The sequence below is a fragment of the Onychostoma macrolepis genome, chromosome 25 (genome assembly GCF_012432095.1).
Source record: "Onychostoma macrolepis isolate SWU-2019 chromosome 25, ASM1243209v1, whole genome shotgun sequence".
NCBI lineage: Eukaryota > Metazoa > Chordata > Actinopteri > Cypriniformes > Cyprinidae > Onychostoma > Onychostoma macrolepis.
In genome coordinates this window covers 4,852,509-4,874,708 of record NC_081179.1, presented here as the reverse complement: position 1 = coordinate 4,874,708, position 22,200 = coordinate 4,852,509, and the positions used below count along the sequence as shown (strand labels likewise).

General features: G+C 35.4%; 1 protein-coding gene across 3 annotated transcripts; it reads left to right on the top strand.

The window, feature by feature from the left end:
• Nucleotides 1-2,218: 2,218 nt before the first annotated feature.
• drd4a (dopamine receptor D4a) lies at nt 2,219-16,104 on the top strand. Of its 3 annotated transcripts, XM_058768075.1 has the most exons (6): nt 2,825-2,942; nt 4,196-4,528; nt 4,733-4,952; nt 5,036-5,148; nt 10,252-10,829; nt 14,012-16,104. In XM_058768075.1, exons 3-6 carry the CDS (start codon nt 4,950-4,952, stop codon nt 14,221-14,223), a joined length of 906 nt encoding a protein of 301 aa, XP_058624058.1. In that variant the 5' UTR covers nt 2,825-2,942; nt 4,196-4,528; nt 4,733-4,949; the 3' UTR covers nt 14,224-16,104. The 3 variants fall into 3 exon arrangements, with proteins under 3 accessions (XP_058624055.1, XP_058624056.1, XP_058624058.1); XM_058768073.1 differs by lacking the exon at nt 4,196-4,528 and having other exon boundaries at nt 2,817-2,942; XM_058768072.1 differs by lacking the exons at nt 4,196-4,528; nt 4,733-4,952 and having other exon boundaries at nt 2,219-2,942.
• The last annotated feature ends 6,096 nt before the right edge of the window (nt 16,105-22,200 follow it).

Here is a 22,200-nt window from a genome sequence, read left to right as displayed (position 1 = left end):
AATGAAAGCAGCACTAATTTGTTTTGACAAATGTTTAACCGGCCATTTTGCAAAAGACAAACACATAAACCATTGTTCTGTGAGGGACACACACGGACTGCTGGCATGATATATGTATCCTGCTGTGCGACATGCAAAACTCTGTCTAAAATGATGTTAAATGTAAATATTCTATTTCTATTATTATTTCCCTTACAAAATATTAACCGTGGTTTTATTATAGTAAAAGTGTGGTAATTTTTAGCGGATTGATTACCATTTGTATAAGTACAGGTTTACTACAAATACCATTAGTTAAATGATGGTTAGTGTAGCAAAACTATGGTTAATTTGTGGTTACCATGGATTAACTTCAATAACCATGTTTTTTAATTTATTTATTTGTAGTAGAACTATGGTTGATTTTCCTAACAAGGGATTATCCACTTTATTTTCCCCATAAGAGTGGGTATGGCCATTTGTAAATTTAATGTGTCTGGCTTCCAGCTATTTTTAGTTGTACTCATTATGCTGCACCATATTGCAAACTTGTGTTTTTACCACATTATAATGTATTGTCTTAATTATAAACACACTGGGTTGTAGCACAGATTGCTAATGAAGAGGAAGGCTCATACATTCACAGAAAATAGCTTACTTACACATTAAAAAAATAAGGTGGATAGACACTGTTTTTGAAAACCAATATTAACTTGAAATTATACAATTATATACATTTTAATTTAAAATCTTGGGGGGAAAGAATAGCTAATACTAGGAAAAAGAAAAACAGTCATGAAAATTTCAGTAACCGCTAAAGTTAGTCACACATTTTCGTGCTCGTGAGCAAAAATGGCCTTGAGGTAACATAGCAACAACAGTGTTGCCAACTAATTTTCAGAGAAAGTTGCTAAAGGAAAGTCAATTTGTTTCTAAATGATGTTGTGATGTCATTGAGCGATGACGTCATTGCGTAATCACGGCGCAAAAATGTGTCACATCAAATCTCAGCAAAAATATATATTTTACATATGTTAATTTAGATTTGTTTGTAAAATCATATGCATAATATAATATTAAAATATAAATAACTGTATTTTAAAATACATTGAATTATTGAACACTTACACATTTTTGAATGATTACAATTAATTTTTTATTTTTTTATAGCTAGTAAACTAGTAATACAACACATTCTCAACAATTATGCTTTAAGCAGTGTATTAGTAGTTAGTGTGCTACACTCCAAGAAAAGTCTGTAAAAATAGGGCACAATCTACTATGTTAATATGAAAGAATTTTTCCGTATTGGTTTTTTACCTGCATTTTAAATTACGCATTGTGTTTTCCATATCTTTTCCATTTTCCAGCATACTAACTGATCAACAATTGCAAGTAAGCTACTAACAAAGTATATCATAAATGAACAATTATTCAATTATTCAGTTAAATTGAAGAATTGCAAATAGCAGCTAACTCAATTCACGTGATGTGTGTACTGCTAGGCATCTTTGGTTTTCTTTTTGTGTAATCTGGATGGAAAATGCGTCTCTTTTTATTATCAAAAGTTGCTAAAAGTTGCCAAGTAAATTTTATAAATTGCTAAATTTGTTGCTATAGGTGCTTTTGGAATAAAAAGTTGCTAGGGTAGTCTGAAAAGTTGCTAAATTTAGCAACAAAATTGCTAAGTTGGCAACACTGACAACAGTACTAGCATTTTGCGTCAAACTGTCGTTATTTTTTCCACTTTACTACAGATTCACAAAACTTATTTTTGGCAGTTGGTGCCTACTATCTGTGCAAGGAAAGACAATGAAAATGCGAATAAATAGTACGCCAAATACAAACAGAAAATCGTGGAACTGATAAGCAGAAATGGACTTTTGCGTGCATATGATACGTACGTGTTTGACGTGCATATAGGCCCTAAAATGCTGTTTTTGCGTGCATATGACACGCAGTTTTCGCGTAGGCTACATATGATACGCATCTACCCCACAAACCTAATTCTACCCAGTCAGTATCATATGCACGCCAAAGTCCATTTGTGCGTATTATGCCAAATCGAAACAAACTCGTGCTACTGAGATGGGTGATTCGCACAGTGGACAAAAATTAATATAAGCGATTTAATACAGCAGCGTCCGTTCAAATAACGCAAGATTTAAACCTCCATCCTTCAGCCAGTCGTGGAAAATGTCACACCCACCGTCAGCAGGACGAGATTAGCACCCCGTGGAGTATTAGTGTGAAACTAAAGCGGACAGATACAACCGGTGAAACGATGACTCGTCACTGGCTTCATACAGCCATATTCACTAACTTTAACAAGTGATGTTATTATAAAGATAAGCGTTTTCAATAACCCCAGGGTAATATAATGAAACGCCTCAGATATTAACAGTAACGCGTCGCTGTAAGCCGCTTTAAGACTGCGCGCGGGTGGATGGAAATAGAAGCGCTCGAGCTCCAAGCTGAAGATCCGAGATGTGGACCTGACAGAAAACTTTTGCGTCAAACAACGATGAATGAACAGCGATGATTTTACCGCTTACTGTGACCGTTTCCCACCCTTTAAAGACAGAAAATAACGGGACGCAGTTCCAAAGCGCTTCAGAGTTCGGCGGAACTTTCGAAGTTTTCAGAAACGCGCAAATAATGGCAAAGAAGAAAAGGGTTTTATCGGTTAGTTTTATCAAGGGATTCCCAGATGACAGGTTATTATAGAGGCAGACATGCCAGCCAACCTCACCGTCTCCAGCCACACCACGAACTACAACTTCCCAGCGCTCATCTTCGGGATATTATTGATCATTATCATCATCTGCGGGAACGTGTTGGTGTGTCTGAGCGTTTACACGGAGAAAGCGCTGAAAACCACAACGAACTACTTCATAGTCAGTTTGGCTGTCGCTGATTTGTTGTTGGCGGTTCTGGTCTTACCGCTGTTCGTGTACGCAGAGGTGAGTCAAGACACTTCATTTCATAGATATTTGACATTTCATATAATATTGTATTATAGCCTAATATTTGCAATGCTTAAGGTAGCCAGAAAACAAACAGGGTTGTACCTACTTTAAAACCCTGCTAAGCTGGTTTACCTGGTGATCATCTTAAATGTCGAGGTAAAACCTTCTTATTGGTACCACTGTAAGTTTTGACCACTTTCGTGCTGGTTTAGCTATTGTCTATAATAAACCTAGTTTATTTCAAATCAGCTATGTAGGCTAATAACGTGATTTCATTCAATGTTTACTCAATCTAATAAAACATGTAAATAAATGTTTTATATATATATATATGTATGTATGAAATATTTACAGAATATTAAAATATATTAATATTAATATTTAAATAATAATATGAATATATTTAAATTTGAGTGCGTGTGTGCGTGTGCGTGTGTATATATATATATATATATATATATATATATATATGCAAATGTTAAAAATATTAATATATATTGTGTTTATCTATGTTCTGTTATTGTTAACACCTTTTCTTTCTTAAAACAATTAACAAACTTGGGGCAAAATAAAAATGTTAATGCATACAAATGAATTCATTTGATTTATTTTGAGTGTATATCGTACACACACACACACACACACACATATATATATATATACATATATATATATATATATATATATATATATATATATATATAAACCAATTGCATGCAATATTTATGTAATATTAAAATATTAAAATATTTAATTTTGAGTGCATGCATATATATATATATATATGTGTGTGTGTGTGTGTGTGTGCAATATTTAATTATTAAACATATTTATTAATAAATTCATAAATATAAATGAATAAATTATACATTAGTAATTTATTTAAATATTTAATTTTGATATACATGTAATATAAAAAATATCTATTTTTTGTGTATGTGTATATATTATACACATACACTTATATACACATACAAACAAGTTATTTAAATATTTAATATTTAATTTTTAGTGATTTGTTTGAGAATGTGAACTGAAAAACCTGTTTAAAACATTTTTTTTGTTTTTTGTTTCAACAATAACTGAAGTAGCTTGCCATTAACTATGTTTACCATGGTAACGGTAATCAGTAATCTTTTCACATGATTTTAATTCAATTCTTAACCATTCTAATAAACAGCTATATGACACTGTTCCATAACAGCGCACAACAAACTTAGCATCAATACTCAATTGTTACCCTTCAGCGAAACACTTTGCAGACATGCATTCATTCGGCCCCCTCCTGCCGAGACTGTCTGTCTCCACCAGAGCCGGACGTCATAAACACACACCGCACAATACGCATTGTCTGCCACCCCGGGATGTGGGCGCGAGGTCCGAGACCAAAGAGGCCTCCAAAAACTAGCAATCGGACATTCCATTCAAGCACGGATTCGGGGCCGCACTGGTTGCCGAGTCCCCTAGACTGGATACTGAGGGCCCCAGACAGTGGGGACAAGGTCACCGGGAGCGAAGCAAACGGCTCATGGTAGTCTGGCTGGCTCTTCAGGCCAAGGACACGGAGAAAATATGCTCCAGTGAGTCAGCTGTAGCTTAATTACAATTTTACATGAGCCCCCTCACCACGATCTCATGGCTTCCACTTGTAGAATAAATGTGGTTCGTTGGCATGGGAGAGAGGCCATTACCAAAAAGCAATTAAGAATCTGTCCTCTTGTCCAGGCCAATAATTAAAATGCCATTAAATCCTCCTCTCTGCTGTTTTATCTCTTTTTTTTTAGACCGCGGGATGCGTATCAGCTACTAAATTACCATCAGCCCCAGAGCATGTGGTGTGTGTGTGTGTGTGTGTGTGTTTGGCTTGGTTGTTGTGACAACGCCAAGCCGATAATAGGGAAATTAAGGTTCCACAGTCGCTCCGCCGTGGCACTAAGAACACGAGGTTAGGGGAAGGTGAAAGAGGTCAGACAGCCATGGCAATGGAGGGATTGGAAAAAAATGGTGAGGGTAAAAATAGGCATGGATGATAGAAGCAACAAATGTGTGAAGAGTTAAAGACGGTGATGATTTTCTCTCCTTCTCAGTTCCAGGATGGGGTTTGGTCCCTCAATATGACCGTATGTGATGGACTGATGACCATGGATGTGATGCTATGCACCGCCTCTATATTTAACCTCTGTGCCATCAGCATAGACAGGTGGGTCTGCGGGACACACGGTTATTATCATAAACAACAACAAAAAAAAATTATAAATACAATTTTAAAAATATATATTTTTTAAAAACCATGAAGAAAACTATTTGTATTACTAAAAAATAAAAATAAAAAACAGTTAACTAAAATAAAAGTAAATATAAAAAAATTTAACATTTTATTTCAGTTAGCAATAAGCATAATTTTCCATTTTTTTTGTTTAACCTGAAGTACTAAAATGCCTAAAACTAAAATAAATATTAATAAGAACAGACATACTTAAATAATAATAATAATAATAATAATAGTGAAAAATATAAAACCATGAAAACTTCAACTAAAATTAAAACAGAATATTTAAAAATAAAAATATATATATAAAAATATGAATTTAAAAAAAAAACTGTAATTGTATATCAGTGACACTAAAATAACGCCCATGCATTACCAGTTTTGAAAGTTTTGTCATGGACTGCTTTCCACATTTTTAAATCAAAGTCATCAGAAAATGAAATACATTAAAGTGAAACTTAAATAATTTAAAAAATCTTTAAAAAAATATATATATATATTTTAGCCTCTTCAAATGCTGCACACTTTGTACAGATTCAGCACAATTAAAAACTGAATTCCCATTTGCATATAAATGTGATTCCCAACCAGTGCTATTATTGAGATACTATAATAGCTTTTGTAATTTAAAAAAAAATATATATGTATTTTCCATTTTAATTTTAGCTCAGTTTTAGTAATTTAGTTTAGCAGTCCAGTGTTTTCCCATTATTATTATTATTATTATTGTTATTATTTCAAAATGTGTCTATATATCTTTTGTTAATTATTTATTTTATTTGTAATGTTTTAGTTTTAGTTAATGTAGTACATCACAAGTTAAACTAAATGAAAAATCTTTTTTTTTTTAATTACTTTTTATGTTTTATTTCAGTGAACTTATTTATTTAATTATTTAAAATATTAAAAGCATATATTTTCTCACACAAGTAAGGAAAACTTATAATAATTTTAGGTAAATATAATAACCCTGTTCCCAACCTTATGCAAATTTGATTTTACGCCAATACACAGTAGTTTGCAGCTATTTCTAATAAAAATGCATTTACAGTCATTATTAAAGAAAAACTCTCTGTGGTAACCCAAAACCAGTTTATTTTGGGGATAGAGTTATAGAAATGCTGTGTGAAGGGCACAGAATGTGTGAAAGATGCCTTTAAAAGTCTGATGCTTGAACTCATGGGAATTGTGCCGAGGATTGATGAGTCAAATTCATGCAGTTCACTGATTTTGCACAGCTAGTTTTATATTTTGAAAGCTGTAAGGGTCACAGCAGGTTACCTTCCTAATTGTGGGTCTGTTTGAAGACACTATGAAATAGCATTTATAATAAAAGTGGCTTCCTGCTATGATTAAAAGAACAGAGAGACGGGTAGAGATAGAGACTGAGCAAATGTGTTCAGAATAACTAAATGGCATTAAGGTGCAGGCTTTACCTCGGAATTACAACTGATTCTTCATTTAGACCCTCCTCCGCTGTCCCGGCGATTCGAGTCAACTGCAGGGACATTAAGATCCCTCCTGCCATTCTGTGTGGCTCAGCAGAAGGTGTTTTGAGAGATTAATGAGATATACGCTCAGGACGGCACTCTGTAGAGATACAGCAGCATGAAACTTGTTATGCAAGGGAAAGCTGCAAATGCTTCGCTTGGCAGAACTTGCCACATAATCAGCATGAAAAAGCAATGTGTGGAGAGCAGATACACGGACCACTGCTGTGTGTAACAGCTTCATGCGGCTGGAGTTGTTTGAAACATGAGTTGTGAGATGCTGGGATGCCTCAGGGTTCACGCTCTTGTTTACAAACATACTCAGCCAATAATAAAGGCACATGGCTGTTTCTATCACTGATATGATGATTATATACAGCTTTGAGAACCAGTTAAATTCAAAGAGAACTCAACTCAACTTTATTTATAAAGCCCGTTTAAAACCATAAAAATGCACCTAAGTGCTGTACATAGATAACATAAAACTCAAAGTTGTTACAAACAAAAATAGCAACATATCGCAACAGTAAATCATCCAGTTATTAAATAAAATTATATTCATGAATCTCACATATATAGGTGTATCGCACAAATCATACTCTACATTTACACCCCTCAAAATATAAAAAAGTTTCTTTTGCATACAGAAAAAATGTTATATTATAAATAATACATTATAAATATATATGACAAGCATTTTTGCCCCAATAGATATACACACACACACACACACACACACACATATATATATATATATATATATATATATAAAGAGTTTATTTGCAAAAACAGATAACTCTGTTAAAATAACTGATAAATGTTTTTTATTATTGTTTTTATTGTGTTTTATTGTGTTAGTTAGCTGTGTTTTTTAGTTTTTTTTTTAACCTAATCAAAATAACCCAACTGCAGTTTGATTAAGATTAATTGGAATCCACAATGAAAAAAACATGATTTTTGACAATTGTTAAAAACGAAGTTATCTGTTTTTGCAAATTAACTCTTTATATATATATATATATATATATATATATAATATATATGTGTGTGTGTGTGTGTGTGTGTGTGTGTGTGTGTTTGTGACAACAACTCTGTTACTTGAATGAAAGTACAGATACTGCTGGCCAAACATTACTCTATTACAAGTGAAAGTTGTGAAGACAGATTTTTACTTAAGTAAAAGTACAGAAGTACTTGCTTTTAAAAGTACTTAAGTACCAAAAGTAAATTTTCGTTTTTACGTCAATGCACTGTTTTATTATTGTTGTAATACTTGCAATACCTCTAAAGCAACTTACAATACATTACGCCTACTGGATACACTAACTAGCTTGTAGTATCTTTGGAATAAAGAGCTTTTAGAATGTTAAAAACCTATGGAAAGAAAATTATTATTTTACCATACCATTGTCATACCACTTATCTATAATAGAGAACTATTCATTATATATAGATCAGTGTGTCATACACAGAACATTCTGTACAGTGCTGCTTCAAACACCTATTGTGCTTTGTTCAGAGACTCACAACAGTTCTTCTGTGGCTTTATAAGCTTTAAAACAGTTTTGCAAAATCAGACAATATTGTGTCTAATATATACCACAATGTTAATATATATATATATATATATATATATATATATATATCTTCTTTGTCAGAAAACGTTTATATATAATTTAATAATAATAATAATCTTTATTTTCTATAGCGCCTTTATATGTTACTTCTGAAAGCGTTTTACATAAGCAAATAAAACATCAAAATACACCATATAAAAATACAAAATAAGCAAAATAGAAAGAAAACATGCATTCAAAACACTTAAAAAAATAATATAAAAACAATATAAAAATTCAAGTAAAAGCTACCCTAAATAAATGAGTTTTAAGGCGAGATTTTGCTTGCCTTATTTCAATAAGAGTTCCACAGTTTTGGAACTAGAGAAGAAAAAGCCCTATCACCCATCGATCTTAAACGGGTTGATGGAACAGTTAACAAACCAGTATAAGAACAAAGGTCACGCCTTGGGGTGTATGGAGTTAAAAGCTCGGACAAATATTGGGTGCCAAACCATGCACAGCCTTGTAAGTAAGCATCAGAATTTTAAAATCAACCCTAAACCTAACAGGAAGCCAATGCAAAGACTCCGAGATAGGGGTGATATGATCTTAGTTCTAGTTAGAATTCTAGCAGCAGAATTCTGCACGACCTTCAATTTGTTTAGGGTAGCTTTTGAAACCCCAGCCAACAAAGCATTGCAATAGTCAATTCGGGAGAAAACAAAGGTGTTTCTCAATTTCACAGCAACAGGGGAAGACAGCATTGGACATAATCTGGCAATATTTCTAAGATGAAAGAAAGATGTTTTAACAGTATTTTGAACATAAGATGCAAATGCTAGACTAGAATCAAATATCACCCCCAGATTTTTTAGTTTTGGCCGAGATTCCATGATAGAATTATCAACAATTAAAGAAACCGTTCCAGCTTTACGCAATTGGTGGGGTGAACCGATAAGCATGATCTCAGTCTTTTCACTGTTAAGACAGAGAAAATTCTGCAACATCCATTCCTTTATCTTAGAAATACATTGAGAAAGAAAATTCATAAGCACAATATCATCAGGTTTTGAGTGTATGTAAATTTGAGTGTCATCTGCATATAAATGAAATTCGAGACCAAGAGATCTCAAGAGCTGACCAAGTGGGAAAATGTAGATATTAAAAAGCAAGGGGCCCAAAATTGATCCCTGAGGGACTCCAGATTTCACAAATCAACAATATGAATAATTATACATTATGCATTATATAAGTATATAACACAATATTTTATTTAAATACATTTAAAAAATAAATAAATATATGTATGTGTGTGTGTGTGTGTGTTTGTCTATATACACACACACACACACTCACTCATGCACACATATAAAAATACATATACACATACACACACACACACACACATATATATATATATATAGAGAGAGAGAGAGAGAGAGAGAGACAATATTTTTATTTAAATATATTTTTAAATACTTATTTTTATTTTATTTTATTATTATTATTCATTTTTTGTGCATTTTCTCTTCATTTTTGGTTCTCTTTTTTTTTTTTTTTTTTTACAATAGGCATACAGGGAAAATATGACAAAAAAAATGTAATGTAAGTATACATTAAATCTTAAAAAAAAAAAAGAGTTCTATTTCTCAATGTTGATTTTGGGGGAAAATATAACCTAGACATTTCACTGGTTATGTTAGATTCACCCTTACGCTTTACTTTTTGTAAACTGGAATCACATTATAAAACACACACACCCATATGTTGGATATGTGTGATATTATCTGATTAGCAGTTGAAGGTTCAGGGGAATATCAGGTCAACACATAATTGGCTCAACTCAATCAGCGAATCAGAGATACGAGCACGTGGCTTAGCTAGCATATAATGATAAAAGTGTTCATCAGGGTCAAGAAAAATTTGACGTTAATTTAATAGCTTTGCATGGACTGTCTTGTAATACCTCATATGGTTCCCTCCAGGTTCATCGCAGTCTCCATCCCTCTTAATTACAACCGCAAACACGTGGACCAGCGACAGATTGTCCTGCTTTCCGCCACATGGATCCTGGCCTTGGCCGTGGCCTCCCCCGTGATGTTCGGAATCAACACTGTCCCCAACCGGGACCACAGCGAATGCAAGCTGGAGGACAACAACTATGTGGTGTATTCCTCCGTCTGTTCGTTTTTCGTGCCGTGCCCCATCATGCTTTTGCTGTACTGCGGGATGTTCCGGGGCCTGAGGAAGTGGGAGGAGGCGAGGAAGGCCAAGCTGAGGAGCAGCATGCAGGCCTGCAAAAAGCTTCAGGAGGCCGCCGCGTCCCTGCAGCCGCTGTCTGGCCTGCCGCCCCCTCTGCCACCCGTGATCGAGAAAGACCTGACTGACCTTACCTTAGAGGAGCTGGACCACGATCACTACCCCGATCCTGACAGCCCGGATCCCGTGTCCATGCTCGCCTACCCCAGCGGAAAACCAGATCAAAACCAGAACCGGCGAAGGAAGAGAGCGAAAATAAATGGGAGAGAGAGGAAAGCCATGAGGGTGCTTCCTGTTGTAGTAGGTAAGTTGATACATAAATTCATTTATTAAGGTACAAATATTCTGTCACAGCTCAGGGAATTTGACTTGACGACAGGAGCTTCCAGTGCAGAAGAAAGTACAGACATAGTGCAACATAACACAGTAGAGATGGAATATAACACTAATATAAGAAAAACAGAATTAAATAATGCACTATACAGAAGTAGAAGTGTAGAAAACAACTGGAATTGTTTAAATGAATGTACAGATACAAATGTACATATTTCGGATTATATGTATAAATATGTCAGTTATGATGGACAATGTATAGTTATGAAATTTTAATTGTTCAGGCTGAATATAGCCTGTTGGAAAAAAACTTTTAATATTTAATGTATGATCTACTGAAGGCAAAAAAAAGTGTTCAGAAATTATGAAGAAAGAAATGGAGGCCAACTGCAGCATCTAAAATATTCAATTTCACTTAATAAATCTTCACCCAAAATCGTTATGCATTATGACAATGTTCAGGGGCATGTTTTGCTCACTTTTCGGTCTCGCTGTTGTTGAATTTTCAGCTTGTGATTAGGTTTACAACATGTAATTAATGAAATCTCTAAAAAATTAATTAAATTATTGATAATTAATTAATGATGAAGAAAAAACTGAAAATGTATTCATTATCGATCATTTGGGTCTATGCACTTTAGAGTAGTGAGGGGGAAAAAACATTTTTATTGTTTTTATTAATAAAAAAGATTTAAATATGAATTATTATTATTAATAAAAACACATTTTTATTTTATAATTTGAAAAATAAATGATGTCACAGACCTTCCTGCAGCGGGGGAAGAAAAAAAAACTTTTACAAACTTAGACCTTACATTTGACTTATTTTTGTCTAAATGTTGTCAATTGAATTTGAGTATTTTCATTTTTCAAAACAGCTTGCACTAACAGTGATCGAGTCTAAACTAAACAGAGCACAACCAACTTTATACCCCTAATTTATTTTTACTTTGAATTACTTTGAGCTACTTTGAATTTATAGTATATTAACATTTATATTTGAAATCAGAGGAAATACTGTGACATGTTTTTCAGTAAATTTACAGAAAAATATTTTTTAAATTAATTAACAAGCCACTTAACAGGGCCCAACCAATATTCTAACCTTAAAAAAACTACTTTGAATTTATAGTAATTTTTTTTACGTCTTTCAATTCACAGTTTGTTTGAAGGAGAGAATGACTATGACATGCTTTTTCAATAAATTACAGAAAACATGTTTTAATTAAAAAAGTAGAGCTTATTATTAAAGTAGAGCTTTTAAACACTTTTAAAGCAATTTTGTGTAGCAATCATTCAGCAGTCTGAGCTGTGCCCTGGCAGTTAGCAAAGAAACGTTTTTTGCCTAAAATGTATTTAGGCATTCATTTAGGCAAAGGAATTTAAAGAAAACAATACAATGTTTTCTTTATAAGGAACAAGGAATTAATTTTCTAGTAGCTCTGATTCAACCATAAAATGCACCAGAACAAAACAGCAGATGTGCATTTACACCTCTGCTTTCTCTCATCTCTGTCAGAGGTGTTGTGAGCTAAAACAAAACAAAAACAGAGATGAAAAAATGGCTTCTCGCTTCTAAACAGGGCTTAGAGGAGTGATTACAAACACTCTTTCCACATGTGCTGAAACGAGGAACTCCTCCGGCCCTCATTGGCTAATCATTCCTCACCAATCCTCAAATCCGATTATGATGTAAGCCTCACTTTAGTCCAGCAGGCAGAGTGGGGGCAGCCGTCACATTAAGACATGCACTTATCCTCTTCACGGGTTCCTGGGAGATGTGCCACCGATGTACTCCGTACAGTACTGACAGTACTTGCCAATCCTTTCACCTCTTGTCAACCTTAGTACAGACGAGAGAGCGAGAGAAAGAGAGAGGGGGAGGGGGGGGCAGTTAAAGGTCAGGATTTCCACAATGCACTTTTCCAGTCATGTTCAAAAGCTCAATCTCAGATCAAATGTTTTATATAAAACATAACTGTTAAAAACATAACTACAAAAGCATAAAAGCCAAAGTACTCCAAATTGGACCCCATTGACTTCTACAGTAATGCCCTAGAAAAAAACATTTTGGTTTCCCAAAGAACCTTTCAGTGAACCATTTTTTTTCATTGTGTGCAGAACATTTTCATAATCTGAAGAACTTTTTCCACCATTAAGAACCTTTCATGGAATAGAAATGAATGTTAATGGTTATTTGTGGAACTATAGATGCCAATAAAGAGTGTAGGAAAACAAAAATGGTTCTTCTATGGAATCGCTTCAGAAAAACCCTTTTGGAACCTTTATTTATAAAAGTGCAGAGATAAACGTTGATGTCCTTTACGGTGACTTCCAGCAATCCTACCTGTTCTCTCCTTCCTCTCACTTCTGACGGATGACAGATCTGTGGATCCTAGCGGGAGTGGGACAGACAGGTCATATTTCTGACGAGAGCGCTCACAGATATCTGTGATCTGAGATGACGCTTGCTCAGTTTAGAAAATGATTTTAGTTACGCCTGCCTCCAAAAAGCCATTTCAAAAACCTGTAAAATGAAATGGACAGAGTCAGATGTTCACTGTACTGTATAAATGTGATCCTGTAGGTTCATTCACACCAACAGACAATATCGTTCTGTTTATTATAAGCATGCCCTGCAGTTATTTGTCTGTTGCTTTAAATGCTATAAAGCTGGGTGGATTCTGATTGGCTGTCAATGTTTTATCGCTCATCAGCTGGAAAAAAAGTTCTTAAAATGATTCCAACAGTATTGTTCCTCTGTCCAGTGTTGCCAAGTCTGTGGTTTTCCTGCGAAATTGGGCTACTTTTACACTGTTGCTGTAGGTTGGTTTTTAGTCTGCAAGTTAAAGCGATCTACCCAGAAAGCAATTTCAACAGAAGGGAAAACTGTGGAAAAAACATGATTGGGATAGTTTTCAATAGCAATTGGGATGGTTTTATTTTGCAAACCTGGCAACCCTGTCTGAGTTCTTAATTATAGTCACATTGATTGCAACCAAATGAGTAATAAAAGGAAATAAATTGCAAGAATTAGGCCATCTGAAAACACGTTTATAATTTGAGATGTTGTCATTCTGTAGAGCATTTTATTGAACAACAGTTTGTGTAAATAACGTGTCCATTGAATCATTTTTCACCTGTCATCTCCAGGTGCCTTCCTGTTCTGCTGGACGCCATTCTTCGTAGTGCACACGATGAGGGCTCTCTGCGAAGACTGCTACATCCCCAGCAGCGTCACCAGCATCGTGACCTGGTTAGGCTACGTCAACAGCGCCCTCAACCCCGTCATCTACACCGTCTTTAACACAGAGTTCAGGAAGTTCTTCCGCAAGTTCCTGCCGACTCTGCCCAACTGCTGCTAGACTGAACGTGCTCTCTGCTAACGGTTTACGAACAAAACAAACCCAAAAGTATAAATGAACCAGACAAATAATGCTTGCATGTAAATACAGCATGTTGTATGAAACAAATATGAAGGTATGGTTATAATGCACTAAGATGTTTGCTGCCATTACGTTTTTATTTTACGGTTTAATTTCAAATGTTTACATTTTGAGAGCTGACATCAAACAGACTCTTTCATGAAACGCAAGCAGAATGAATTTGCGTGAATCTTTCGTAAAATCATTCTTACATAAACTATCATTTCATTAAATGAAAACCGAACAAAGTTGTGTAAATTATTTCGAGATCATTCTTATCGTGTGTGTACACCAAAAGGGAAGCAAATATTCGCATTGTGTTATTTAATCTAGATGCGTTTTTCGAATAAAAACATCACTCGTGTTCTCCTCCATTTTCTGTTACAACCGGACATGTCAATAAGCTCTTCACTCATTGGCTTGCGTGACAACGCGTCATGCGGTGAATATCGTACGTTCACTGCAATCGCGTCGATCATTTGCGCTTCAGATTTTTGCATTGACTTTGTTTGTAGTCTAATTGTGAAAATAAACAAATTCGCTTTTGTTGTGCACACACCATTATAATGACAAAGTTTACACAAGCCGAATTTCTTTATAAAATGATTCAATTTATTTTCCTGAAAATTGTTTGTTAAACATTTTTACATAAATTGCGGGGTTCTTAATGCATTTTCAAGGAAATAGTTCATAAAACTAGTGCTACATAAATTGTTACAATCATAAAACACATGCATGTAATTCAAATGCATGTACTTTAAATTGTTCGTAAAAATCATTCTTACATGGACTGGACTGCTGTACGATGTTTACATACGAGAACAGTGAAGAAACATGGAGTAATGCAATGATACATAGAGAATGCTAAACAAATCAGAAAGAACTTGTTTTTGAGGTGTTATTATCGAATCGAATATGACAGTTTACTCAAAAATGGCTCTACAAACAATTTCAACATTTCATTCTGTTTGTGTTTCATAAATGAGGTGCAGTTTATGCTTTGAAGCTTCTATGACAGGAGTGTCTGTGGAACGGTCTGCCATCTACGATGACCTTTCTTTGCCATTACTGTTCTCATGTGATACGCGAAGGAGCTCGTCCTGCGGCCCATAAGCCTACGAGTCAAAGACGCTCATTTTGTATCTGATTGCACTGACTTTCATCTGAGAAAATAAATGTTTTCCACAGACAAGAACTACTTTGTGCTGATGTCCAAAAGAGAAGATAAAGACACTTGTTTTAGTGAGCCCAAATATCTGTTCATTTTATATATGCACCTAGCGAAAAACTTACTGGATGAAAAGCCCGGAACTAAGAAGACTGTGACTAGGAGTATTACTAAAGAAGAATATTGAAAAAAAAGAACAAAATAACATCAGAAAGGTTATTAATGCTGATGCTGACAATTTTAGAAACAATAACTGAAGCGAATCGGCCAGCCAATGTGGAGATCATAACTGTATCAATGCAATCAAAAGTGGTGAATCGACAAACAAAAACTGATTCAGGACGTTTTTGTACGATTCTGAATAACTTTACTGACAACTTGTTTAAACGCTGAGGCAAATGTAGGTTAGATGTTGGCTGCAATTGTTTTCATGCCTTTCATGTTAGTTGTACTCTTCAGGTCACGCAGTGTTCATTAAAAGCTGAGTGAACCTGGTTACAATGTCTTTATACACTGGAAGTCAGTGGTGTGAATTCTGTGAATATGGTGTTAGAATGTTAATATTTGAATTATTGATTTCACTGCTGAGCCCACATTGTAAATGGTACATTTACTGCTTTTGATAAATTAAAAAAAATTACTTTTAAAATACAACTGAGAGTTGATCAACTGGAATACATCAGCTTTATGGGCCATCAATATATTCCCATATATACTGAGGGGACTTCAGAATTCTTAAAGGAACAGCGCACTCAAAAATGACAATTCAATTACAAGATTTGTTTCTCCATCTAAACAGATTTGGAGAATTTAGCATTGCATCACTTACTCACCAATGGATCCTCTGCAGTGAATGGCTGCCGTCAGAATAAGAGTCCAAACAGCTGTTAAAAACATCACAATAATCCACAAGTAATAATCCACAAATATGTAACATTAGAGGTTTAACAGGGGTCACAAAATATGTGACACTGTGACATTAGGGATTCAACTGTAATTTTATGAAGCTACGAGAATACTTTTTGTGCACAAAGAAAACAAGAATAACGACTTTATTCAACAATTCTTCGTAAAATTATGGTTGAACCCCTAATGTCACATGGATTATTTTAACCTTGCTACGTTTCTGAGCCTTGATCATGATAGGATCCTTGCTGGCTATGGAGGGTCAGAGAGCTCTCGAATTTCATCAAAAATATCTTAATTTGTGTTCCGAAGATGAACAAAGGTCTTATGGGTTTGGAACGACATGAGGATGAGTAATTAATGATATAATTTTCATTTTTGAGCGAACTATCCCTTTAATGATGGATTTCTTTAACACACAAATACTTCACAAGATGTTAAACGAGTATAAAGTGTTATGGACTATGGTGTGGATTACTTTGTGATGTTTTTATCAGCTGTTTGGACTCTTATGCTGACGGCACCCATTCACTGCAGAGGATCCATTGGTGAGCAAGTGATGTAACAGTAAATTTCTCCAAATCTGTTCTGATGAGAAAAACTCATCTACATATTGAATGGCTTAAAGGTGAATATATCTTCAGCAAATTTTCATTATTGGGCAAACTACAGGTGCATCTCAATAAATTAGAATGCCGTGGAAAAGTTCATTTATTTCAGTAATTCAACTCAAATTGTGAAACTCGTGTATTAAGTAAATTCAATGCACACAGACTGAAGTAGTTTAAGTCTTTGGTTCTTTTAATTGTGATGATTTTGGCTCACATTTAACAAAAACCCACCAATTCACTATCTCAACAAATTAGAATACTTCATAAGACCAATAAAAACAAACATTTTTAGTGAATTGTTGGCCTTCTGGAAAGTATGTTCATTTACTGCATTTGTACTCAATACTTGGTAGGGGCTCCTTTTGCTTTAATTACTGCCTCAATTCAGCGTGGCATGGAGGTGATCAGTTTGTGGCACTGCTGAGGTGGTATGGAAGCCCAGGGTGCTTTGACAGTGGCCTTCAGCTCATCTGCATTTTTTGGTCTCTTGTTTCTCATTTTCCTCTTGACAAGGTTCAGGTCTGGTGAGTTTGCTGGCCAGTCAAGCACACCAACACCATGGTCATTTAACCAACTTTTGGTGCTTTTGTCAGTGTGGGCAGGTGCCAAATCCTGCTGGAAAATGAAATCAGCATCTTTAAAAAGCTGGTCAGCAGAAGGAAGCATGAAGTGCTCCAAAATTTCTTGGTAAACGGGTGCAGTGACTTTGGTTTTCAAAAAACACAATGGACCAACACCAGCAGATGACATTGCACCCCAAATCATCACAGACTGTGGAAACTTAACACTGGACTTCAAGCAACTTGGGCTATGAGCTTCTCCACCCTTCCTCCAGACTCTAGGACCTTGGTTTCCAAATGAAATACAAAACTTGCTCTCATCTGAAAAGAGGACTTTGGACCACTGGGCAACAGTCCAGTTCTTCTTCTCCTTAGCCCAGGTAAGACGCCTGACGTTGTCTGTGGTTCAGGAGTGGCTTAACAAGAGGAATACAACAACTGTAGCCAAATTCCTTGACACGTCTGTGTGTGGTGGCTCTTGATGCCTTGACCCCAGCCTCAGTCCATTCCTTGTGAAGTTCACCCAAATTCTTGAATCGATTTTGCTTGACAATCCTCATAAGGCTGCGGTTCTCTCGGTTAGTTGTGCATCTTTGTTTTTTCCTTCCACTCAACTTTCTGTTAACATGCTTGGATACAGCACTCTGTGAACAGCCAGCTTCTTTGGCAATGAATGTTTGTGGCTTACCCTCCTTGTGAAGGGTGTCAATGATTGTCTTCTGGACAACTGTCAGATCAGCAGTCTTCCCCATGATTGTGTAGCCTAGTGAACCAAACTGAGAGACCCTTTTGAAGGCTCAGGAAACCTCTGCAGGTGTTTTGAGTTGATTAGCTGACTGGCATGTCACCATATTCTAATTTGTTGAGATAGTGAATTGGTGGGTTTTTGTTAAATGTGAGCCAAAATAATCACAATTAAAAGAACCAAAGACTTAAACTACTTCAGTCTGTGTGCACTGAATTTATTGAATACACGAGTTTCACAATTTGAGTTGAATTAATGAAATAAATGAACTTTTCCACAACATTCTAATTTATTGAGATGCACCTGTATTCTTTTAAGTTCGGGAAGCCATGATCAAGAGAAAACAAGACAGTAAGTAATTATCTGGGCGTGCATTATTAAAGCAGAATATTCCATCACTATTAATTATTTACAGTCTGTCAGATTCGCATAACAAGGCTTTTTTTTACAACATGCAGATGACTACTCTTTTTGATAAAATGTCATCCTCCCCCGTCATCTGTGTAATGTTTCCTCCCTCATTCCTTATGCGAAGAAGTTTCCTTTTTAGTCCAAAACATTAAAATGTAATTTCCTTAAAAGTAAAGCTGAGCGTGATATCAAGGTCAAACAGAGATGGTGACGTGTGTCCTTTGGTGGCGCAGGGGGGCGAATGTATTTCCTGATGCTTTTAAAATGAGACATGTCGAAACTTATTAAGCTCAGAAAACCACAGCGGCAGCAGCAGCCTGTCCGGGTTCATTCCACCCACTCTCTCCTCGTGCAAAAAAGACGGAGACCTGTCAAACAACACCTGAGACAGCTAAAAGACATCGAGCAGTCTGAGAATGACTAAAACATAGGCGTAAATGCAGCATATGGAGCAACAGAGAACCTCTAGATACGTTTTCAAAGCTCAGGAGGTCTCAGTCGAGTATGTCTCAGATGTTTCTCTGAGGTAAAAATAGTCACAAGTGAGTCAGCAGTTGATGTATGGTAAGAGTATTGAGTTATGTAATAAATATGAACAGCAGCTCAGATTATTTGATGGGAATCAGGTCATATTGAAATCTTTGACTTTGAGATACTGTATTGGTAAAATGGAGCACGGATTGAAACTCTAGAAAAGAAATGTGATATTACTTACTTTTTCTCAAGAGAAACGAGAAGCAGGAAAACTGGGGTTTCCATATGATCTCCACTTAATATCATTGCTGTCTGGGAGACCCAATTTAAACATTAAAGAGATTGATCTGTAATTTTATTTCCTAAAAATTAGAAGCTATAAATAAGAAATCTCAAAAGAAGGAACTTAAAAAAAAAAAAAAAAATCAATACTAGAATATGAGAAGCTATTCTATTATATAAGAGATTTTAAGTTTAAACAATATAAAAGGAAGCTTTCCTGTAGCTCAAACCGTGTTCATGGCACTAGCAACACTAAGGTCATGGATTTGATTCCTAGAAAAAGCAAGAACTGATCAAACATAAATGTGTCTCTTGAATGCAATTTAATCTGTCAAATGCATAAATATAAACCAATATTAGTGTTTTTGCCTTTGCAAAACTCTGGCACCATGTTGGATTGTTCTACGTGGTTGCTTCTGTTGCTATGCAGTTTCTGGGGTGTTCTAGTTCCCAGGGCGTTGCTATGCAGTTATTTATGCATTTTAAGTGGTTGTTTGTGTTGCTATGCAGTTTCTGGGGTGTTCTGAGTAGTTCCCAGGGCGTTGCTATGAAGTTACTTATGCAATTTAAGTGGTTGTTTGTGTTGCTATGCAGTTTCTGGGGTGTTCTGGATTGTTGCTAAACCATTACTATGCAGTTACTCATGTGTTCCGAGTAGTTGCTTGTGTTGCTATGCAGTTTCTGAGGTGTTCTGGGTGGTTGCCTGGGCGTTACTATGCAGTTAATTAGGTGTTCTTAGTGTTTTTGTGTTGCTATCCAGTTAATTATGTGTTCTAAGTTTTTTGTGTGTGTTGCTATGCAGTTTCTAGGGTGTTCTGGGTGGTTACCAGACCGTTGCTATGCGGTTACTAAGGAGTTCTGAGTGGTTGTTTGTGTTTCTAGGGTGTTTTAGGTGATTGCTTACTGGCTTAGCTCAAAAGAGCCACGCCCACAATCCTCTATGAGATTATTCATTTGATGCAAATCCTAAATCTAAACGCTTTCAAAAATGTAATTATTTTTTTCTATGAAAAGGTTAAATGACCTGTTTTCTTGAAGAATGAATGGCCTTCCTCTCATAAATTCCACTCCAGGGTCACCACAGCTTTCCAAAAATAAACTTCACACACCAGAATCACCTTTCAAGGAAAAAAGCAGCAGCATCTTCTCAGCAGAACCCCTAATACAGTCCTCATTACCATTACTAACATGGAAATGTCAGAAAAAAAGAAAAAGCTTTTAGTGTAAATGTCAGATCTCAACAGGTTCCGGCAGGAACCACTTTGACGGTGCCTCATCTTTCGAGAATAACCTCGGTTTTTCCGAGCTCTCCCGCTGAGGTGTATGAATACAAAATAGATTAGGTGGGAAATATAGATGCACACACAAAAGGGTGGGTTTTCTTGTTTACCTACAATGAGATAAAAGTGAAGGAGTGTCTAGTTCGTGCAAAAATCATTTACTCACCTTCATGTCGTTCCAAATCCCATTTTCATCTGCCACGAATGAGTCCTATACATATGAGATTATTCATATTTATACACAATATAAATGTAATATTACAACAAGTAAACAAAAATACAGAGAATACTCACATTAACTTGAAAAAGTCAAAGTTACGTGCTAATCATATGCTGTGAATATGCTTTTATATCATCTTATTTTAGACTAAAATGAAATGTCAGTTTATTCGGAATCTAAAACAAGAAACTGTATAAAAATTAACATAAGGGTAAGTAAATGATGACAGATTTTCGATTCTGCTCAAGTCCAGAATACGCCATTTAAAAGACCTTCAGAGACGATCGAAGTAACTTCTGCAAGGTCCTTATTGTTCAGTTTGTCCTAGACAGACATAATTTCTCACAAGGGTATTTTTGGACTCCAGGTTTTTAAGAGAGCAATATAACAGATCTGACCTTGATATGAGAACACGTATCAAGAAATGATGAGAGACACATGAAAAGAAAGATTGAGAGAGAATGAGTGAAAGGAGGAAGATTTGACAAGACAACCCTGGAGAATCTTTCCCTCAAGCACGGAGACCCTTCATTCAGGACTTCTGCTTCAGTACAGGTTAAACTCTACTGACAGCGTTTGTCCATAACCACAGAAGCTGAATTATTACTGTTATTACAGTGATTACAGAACTTTTAGGGCAATTTCCATTTTTGTTTTTTAAATCTGGCCGCAAACTTACAGAAAATTGCAAGTCAGAAGGTCAGAGACCTCCCAGCTAACAAAATATGTCCTAAAAAGATTTTGCCAATGCTCTCGTTAAGTTCTGAAAACATTGTTTCTGAATGTTCTTTAAAAAGTTATCTAATGAGCATTCAACTACATTTACATTTATGCATTTAGCAGACGCTTAAAAGCAACTAACATTGCATTCAAGTCACAGTTTTCACATTTTATCAGCTCTTGTTTTCCCTGGGAATCGAACCCATGACCTTGGCATTGTTAGCACCACGCTCTACTATTTGAGCTACAGGAAAGCAGTTTACCACTAAAACGTTTCATAATGTTTTGACACCGTTATTAAAGACCTGATCACTTTGAATGAACGTTGTGTTAACATTACTGGAAGAATGTTCATAACTTGTATAACTTTGAACTCTTTTCAGACAGTTCCCTGAAGATGTCAGCTAAAACATTGTCCAAAAACCTGTTTTTCCTTACAAAACCTCACTAAAAATTACCTGCTGTGTTTCACGTGAAAAATCTAATTCCATGTGAATAGGAATGTTTATGATCGCAGTATTCTATTTTCACCTTCTTTCA

Coding starts and splice junctions, on each gene's coding strand:
- drd4a (XM_058768072.1), top strand. CDS start 2,715: ATGCCAGCCAACCTCACCGTCTCCAGCCACACCACGAACTACAACTTC. Junction 5,149..10,251: donor TGTGCCATCAGCATAGACAG/GTGGGTCTGCGG, acceptor GGTTCCCTCCAG/GTTCATCGCAGTCTCCATCC. Junction 10,830..14,011: donor GGTGCTTCCTGTTGTAGTAG/GTAAGTTGATAC, acceptor TGTCATCTCCAG/GTGCCTTCCTGTTCTGCTGG.